Genomic DNA, 7674 nt, shown 5'->3' on the forward strand with positions numbered 1-7674 from the left:
ATACGTGTGTACATTTTTAGCAATTAAGTATATTTCAAACCAAATACTTTTAGACTTTTAATCAAGTAGTATTTTACTTGGTGACTTTCACTTTTACTTGAGTAATTTTCTAATAAGGTATCTTGACTTTTACTCAAGTATGACAATGAAGTACTTTTTTCCACCACTGGTTTAATGTTGTGTTGTGTAGTGGCTTTGCTGGAATGTATCTCAAACAAGTTGTTGAGTTTGCCCCACCAAGATGTACATGCTAAAATCGTCACTGGCAGAGCAACTAAAATCCCCTTGTTCAATATGAAAACAAAGAGACACGGAAATTACAATAGCTTCAAACTGAATGCTTTATTTTTGCGGGAAATGATTATATAATGAGATAATGAGCATTGAAAGGGATTCCATCCATCTCTATGAATAACCTCTGAAGCAAGATCATTAAGATCAGTGATTACTATTGACAGAGATAAAGTACTGAAAAGTATATAGTTAGTAGTAGGTTTTAGAATGAAGGATTCTTATGAACTAATGTTGGGCATTCTCAAGCAGAAGGCTGTTCCAGAAAGAGAGATCAATGAGTTAGCAAGTGAACTTTAGACAGATCCCGAACGGCATTCAGACGCAGAGGAGAGGCTAAGGTGTGCACACCATGGTGAAGCCAGACTTGGAGACGACCCAAAGATGGCCCAGGTCATAGGTTACGTGGCCCATGCGCATGGACATTGGGATATAGCTCCATCCAGTGCCCTCTGGTTTACTGGCTGTGATGCCGTCTCTGTGTTGAAGAAAGGGTTGGGGTTCATGTTTTAAAGCTTATCCATTTTTTTAAGTACATCCATTTTTGGACTGTAATAATTGAATATAGCCATAGATTTTAGAAAAATATAACATCTGCCTCTTGAGCTTTATTGAACCACATCAGACGCTAAAATGTAAGCTTTTCCTCAATTGTTTGTAAACAATGCTATTGTAAACAAACAATGTATAGCTTTAAAAAACGTAACATTTTTTTTAAACAAATAATTGATCTGTCTTTACATCCGTAGCTCCATGTATGAATTTGAGAATGGTTACATTTATCTAACTACATTCCTGACCTGTTTACCAAAACAAGTGGTGGGGTGTCTGGGAAGTTGTTGTTTTTATCCCAAACTGTAGCTTTACAGGACATCTCACTTTTACATACTTTATCGTACAATGTCTACACATGTCTTTATAAGTCCTATAAGTTTAGATCTGATCATATTTCACTGATTTTATTTAGGTATCTACAGTATTTTAGTTGTTGTGTAAAGAGCTTCACAAAGCATGTACAGTAAGGATAATAATTATAATTAAAGGTATACCATTATTATACACATAGTTCAGTAGTAACCTTACCTGGTAAAAACACTACCCGCAGAGTTGACCCCAAAGACACTACCATCAGTTGCCACCTCAATCATGGAAAGCTTGCCGTCAATGTGACTCCACCCGTTGTTTTGACAGTCTTGATTCAACTGGAAAACAGATTCAATCAGGGTTTTAGGACAATTTCAACAGTTATAATATGAAACAGTTTAGAATAACTGACACTCTCCATCCTCTACTACTCTGCTCCAGCTCTCACACTCTTTCCCAGATCTTACACTCATTAAGAAGATATCGTCATTGTTGTTGACTGCCCAGCACCCAAAGGGTCCACAGCTGTAGTACTTCACAGCTCCTGGCAATCCTGTCCATGGAAGAGGTGAGCCTGGACCCTTGTAACCAACTGTGGCACTACGTGTCAGACAGAATGGAGTATCGTCCATGTTGGCCCCCACAATAAACTGTTCACCTCCAGCATCCAACTGTTTCAGAAGGCCTGAAGACCACAAAGAGAGACAGACAGATGGACAAGCAAACAAGGAGCACATATCTGTGAGTACTGCCAAATGACCTACAAGTTTACAATTTAAAATGTTTTCAACAGCCTGATGATGTCAGGAAATCTAAAAAGGTGTCATCTGGATAAATATTGAGTAATTCTCTCCACTAACCTGAAGCTTGCACCCAGTTACCGGCCACATACTTGTAGATTGCATAGTCCTTGTTGACACCCCAGATCCCTGCTGGTCCTACAGTGATATGCTTCAGGGAACCAGGCAGGCGGATCCATTCATCACCTACCAGGTAGTAGGGGATTTGACTTGTGTCCGTAGCAACCACTTGTCCCAGTCCTGCATCGATCTGCATCAGATTCTTGATGTTTTCTACCTCCTGACAGTCCCAGGCTATGGAGACAAAGACATGAGTAGAGCACACAGACAACAAGAAGGATGACATTATGGAGACAAAGACATGAGTAGAGCACACAGACAACAAGGAGGATGACATTATGGAGACAAAGACATGAGTAGAGCACACAGACAACAAGGAGGATGACATTATGGAGACAAAGACATGAGTAGAGCACACAGACAACAAGGAGGATGACATTATGGAGACAAAGACATGAGTAGAGCACACAGACAACAAGGAGGATGACATTATGGAGACAAAGACATGAGTAGAGCACACAGACAACAAGGAGGATGACATTATGGAGACAAAGACATGAGTAGAGCACACAGACAACAAGGAGGATGACATTATGGAGACAAAGACATGAGTAGAGCACACAGACAACAAGAAGGATGACATTATGGAGACAAAGACATGAGTAGAGCACACAGACAACAAGGAGGATGACATTATGGAGACAAAGACATGAGTAGAGCACACAGACAACAAGAAGGATGACATTATGGAGACAAAGACATGAGTAGAGCACACAGACAACAAGGAGGATGACATTATGGAGACAAAGACATGGTAGAGCACACAGACAACAAGGAGGATGACATTATGGAGACAAAGACATGAGTAGAGCACACAGACAACAAGAAGGATGACATTATGGAGACAAAGACATGAGTAGAGCACACAGACAACAAGTAGGATGACATTATGGAGCAAACTTGATGATCAATTTCAAGTTGATCAAGCATGTTTCAGATGATGGTAACTTACCATGACTGATGGTCAGGAGACAGAGGACCAATAGGACGGCTGCAGTGACTCTCATGATGTCTCTGTAGATCTACAGTATACGTTTGGTTGTACACCAGACTTCAATTGTCCCCTTGCAAGACTTTGAGCTTTTATAGCCCTGCACATACCTTTCACCAATGATGGCTTCCTGTTCCACCTGTTTAACAAAGGCTTGAGGCTGTCCGGTGTCCGTCAGAGAGAAGGGTTGTGTTATTGCCACCTGATGACAAAGATCATTCCTTTGTTCTTCTCATGTTTTCTGTGTTTTTTTCAACTGTCATTTTTATTCAGACATTTGGAACAACACAAACAAATAACCATATCATTTAAAACTATACATTTCAAAAAGAAGTAGCAAAGACCGATAGAAACAAATTGTAGTGTCTAAATACAAATAAAGAAGAGATCCTGATTATTACACTACTAACCTATTTCTAACAAAAACCACACAAATACATATATAGAATAACACACTTATAAAGAAGAGATCCTGATTATTACACTACTAACCTATTTCTAACAAAAACCACACAAATTAAACTAAACTAATCCTGTATCACACAAATACATATATAGAATAACACACTTATAAAGAAGAGATCCTGATTATTACACTACTAACCTATTTCTAACAAAAACCACACAAATTAAACTAAACTAATCCTGTATCACACAAATAAATAGAATAACACACTTATAAAGAAGAGATCCTGATTATTACACTACTAACCTATTTCTAACAAAAACCACACAAATTAAACTAAACTAATCCTGTATCACACAAATACATATATAGAATAACACACTTATAAAGAAGAGATCCTGATTATTGCACTTCAAACAATAAACACACAAACTAAATGTCACCACTAATTGCATTAGTACTGTACAAAGTTAGAGGTGCTCTATTTGATAGATTCCCCAACACCGAGGTTAGCTAGCCAGCTATTTTGTCGTCCTTAACGTAGGAGACACTCCTAGCTAGCCAATAGCCAGCCAACGTCTACTGAATAGAACTTTCGCATTCCGCGTCGCTCCACAGGTAGTATCACTTTTTCATTTCATTTCATTACAGTCCCAACGGTGTGATTTGTTTGATCGTAGCTAGCTACATAGCTAGCTACATAGCCGTCTTTGTTTCAAAGATAATTGTGTAGTCTAGAGCGATTTTCTAGGTTAGCTAGCCAGCTATTGTCGTTCTCCTAACGCAACGTAACGTAACCAACACTGCTAGCTAGCCAGCTAGCTCCCGATAAGCAGCATTGTAGAAACTTCACACTCAACGGTACGACTTGATTAGGGTAGTGTCAACAACGCAGCTAGCCTACCCCAGCAGTACTCTATCATTTTAATCATTTTAGTCAATTAGATTCTTGCTACGTAAGCTTAACTTTCTGAACATTCGAGACGTGTAGTCCACTTGTCATTCCAATCTCCTCTGCATTAGCGTAGCCTCTTCTCTAGCCTGTCAACTATGTGTCTGTCTATCCCTGTTCTCTCCTCTCTGCACAGACCATACAAACGCTCCACACCGCATGGCCGCAGCCACCCTAATCTGGTGGTCCCAGCGCGCACGACCCACGTGGAGTTCCAGGTCTCCGGTAGCCTCTGGAACTGCCGATCTGCGGCCAACAAGGCAGAGTTCATCTCAGCCTATGCCTCCCTCCAGTCCCTCGACTTCTTGGCTCTGACGGAAACATGGATCACCACAGACAACACCGCTACTCCTACTGCTCTCTCTTCGTCCGCCCACGTGCTCTCGCACACCCCGAGAGCTTCTGGTCAGCGGGGTGGTGGCACCGGGATCCTCATCTCTCCCAAGTGGTCATTCTCTCTTTCTCCCCTTACCCATCTGTCTATCGCCTCCTTTGAATTCCATGCTGTCACAGTTACCAGCCCTTTCAAGCTTAACATCCTTATCATTTATCGCCCTCCAGGTTCCCTCGGAGAGTTCATCAATGAGCTTGATGCCTTGATAAGCTCCTTTCCTGAGGACGGCTCACCTCTCACAGTTCTGGGCGACTTTAACCTCCCCACGTCTACCTTTGACTCATTCCTCTCTGCCTCCTTCTTTCCACTCCTCTCTTTTGACCTCACCCTCTCACCTTCCCCCCTACTCACAAGGCAGGCAATACGCTCGACCTCATCTTTACTAGATGCTGTTCCTCCACTAACCTCATTGCAACTCCCCTCCAAGTCTCCGACCACTACCTTGTATCCTTTTCCCTCTCGCTCTCATCCAACACTTCCCACACTGCCCCTACTCGGATGGTATCGCGCCGTCCCAACCTTCGCTCTCTCTCCCCGCTACTCTCTCCTCTTCCATCCTATCATCTCTTCCTCTGCTCAAACCTTCTCCAACCTATCTCCTGATTCTGCCTCCTCAACCCTCCTCTCCTCCCTTTCTGCATCCTTTGACTCTCTATGTCCCCTATCCTCCAGGCCGGCTCGGTCCTCCCCTCCCGCTCCGTGGCTCGACGACTCATTGCGAGCTCACAGAACAGGGCTCCGGGCAGCCGAGCGGAAATGGAGGAAAACTCGCCTCCCTGCGGACCTGACATCCTTTCACTCCCTCCTCTCTACATTTTCCTCTTCTCTCTCTGCTGCTAAAGCCACTTTCTACCACTCTAAATTCCAAGCATCTGCCTCTAACCCTAGGAAGCTCTTTGCCACCTTCTCCTCCCTCTTGAATCCTCCTCCCCCTCCCCCCTCCTCCCTCTCTGCAGATGACTTCGTCAACCATTTTGAAAAGAAGGTCGACGACATCCGATCCTCGTTTGCTAAGTCAAACGACACCGCTGGTTCTGCTCACACTGCCCTACCCTGTGCTCTGACCTCTTTCTCCCCTCTCTCTCCAGATGACATCTCGCGTCTTGTGACGGCCGGCCGCCCAACAACCTGCCCGCTTGACCCTATCCCCTCCTCTCTTCTCCAGACCATCTCCGGTGACCTTCTCCCTTACCTCACCTCGCTCATCAACTCATCCCTGACCGCTGGCTACGTCCCTCCCGTCTTCAAGAGAGCGAGAGTTGCACCCCTTCTGAAAAAACCTACACTCGATCCCTCCGATGTCAACAACTACAGACCAGTATCCCTTCTTTCTTTTCTCTCCAAAACTCTTGAACGTGCCGTCCTTGGCCAGCTCTCCCGCTATCTCTCTCAGAATGACCTTCTTGATCCAAATCAGTCAGGTTTCAAGACTAGTCATTCAACTGAGACTGCTCTTCTCTGTATCACGGAGGCGCTCCGCACTGCTAAAGCTAACTCTCTCTCCTCTGCTCTCATCCTTCTAGACCTATCGGCTGCCTTCGATACTGTGAACCATCAGATCCTCCTCTCCACCCTCTCCGAGTTGGGCATCTCCGGCGCGGCCCACGCTTGGATTGCGTCCTACCTGACAGGTCGCTCCTACCAGGTGGCGTGGCGAGAATCTGTCTCCTCACCACGTGCTCTCACCACTGGTGTCCCCCAGGGCTCTGTTCTAGGCCCTCTCCTATTCTCGCTATACACCAAGTCACTTGGCTCTGTCATAACCTCACATGGTCTCTCCTATCATTGCTATGCAGACGACACACAATTAATTTTCTCCTTTCCCCCTTCTGACGACCAGGTGGCGAATCGCATCTCTGCATGTCTGGCAGACATATCAGTGTGGATGACGGATCATCACCTCAAGCTGAACCTCGGCAAGACGGAGCTGCTCTTCCTCCCGGGGAAGGACTGCCCGTTCCATGATCTCGCCATCACGGTTGACAACTCCATTGTGTCCTCGTCCCAGAGCGCTAAGAACCTTGGCGTGATCCTGGACAACACCCTGTCGTTCTCAAATAACATCAAGGCGGTGGCCCGTTCCTGTAGGTTCATGCTCTACAACATCCGCAGAGTACGACCCTGCCTCACACAGGAAGCGGCGCAGGTCCTAATCCAGGCACTTGTCATCTCCCGTCTGGATTACTGCAACTCGCTGTTGGCTGGGCTCCCTGCCTGTGCCATTAAACCCCTACAACTCATCCAGAACGCCGCAGCCCGTCTGGTGTTCAACCTTCCCAAGTTCTCTCACGTCACCCCGCTCCTCCGCTCTCTCCACTGGCTTCCAGTTGAAGCTCGCATCCGCTACAAGACCATGGTGCTTGCCTACGGAGCTGTGAGGGGAACGGCACCTCACTACCTCCAGGCTCTGATCAGGCCCTACACCCAAACAAGGGCACTGCGTTCATCCACCTCTGGCCTGCTCGCCTCCCTACCACTGAGGAAGTACAGTTCCCGCTCAGCCCAGTCAAAACTGTTCGCTGCTCTGGCCCCCCAATGGTGGAACAAACTCCCTCACGACGCCAGGACAGCGGAGTCAATCACCACCTTCCGGAGACACCTGAAACCCCACCTCTTTAAGGAATACCTAGGATAGGATAAAGTAATCCTTCTCCCCCTCCCCCCCCCTTAAAAGACCTAGATGCACTATTGTAAAGTGGCTGTTCCACTGGATGTCATAAGGTGAAAGCACCAATTTGTAAGTCGCTCTGGATAAGAGCGTCTGCTAAATGACTTAAATGTAAATGTAAAAACTCCCCCTACCACGGGCTACCAGTTGGGAGACCAGAGGTCAACCTACCCCCCCCACCCCCTCCC

The 7674-nt window shown here is 45.6% G+C and overlaps 1 protein-coding gene across 1 annotated transcript; it reads right to left on the reverse strand.

The window, feature by feature from the left end:
• Window positions 1-345: 345 nt before the first annotated feature.
• On the reverse strand, window positions 346-3731 carry LOC135568897 (fish-egg lectin-like). Its single transcript, XM_065015683.1, has 5 exons — window positions 3028-3731; window positions 2016-2249; window positions 1623-1840; window positions 1375-1493; window positions 346-769 (listed from the first exon to the last, which is right to left on the reverse strand). The coding sequence occupies exons 1-5, from the start codon at window positions 3080-3082 to the stop codon at window positions 628-630; spliced, it is 768 nt and encodes a 255-aa protein (XP_064871755.1). The 5' UTR covers window positions 3083-3731; the 3' UTR covers window positions 346-627.
• Window positions 3732-7674: the final 3943 nt, after the last annotated feature.

Source organism: Oncorhynchus nerka, unplaced genomic scaffold (assembly GCF_034236695.1).
Source record: "Oncorhynchus nerka isolate Pitt River unplaced genomic scaffold, Oner_Uvic_2.0 unplaced_scaffold_1349, whole genome shotgun sequence".
In the NCBI taxonomy this organism is placed as follows: Eukaryota; Metazoa; Chordata; class Actinopteri; order Salmoniformes; family Salmonidae; genus Oncorhynchus; species Oncorhynchus nerka.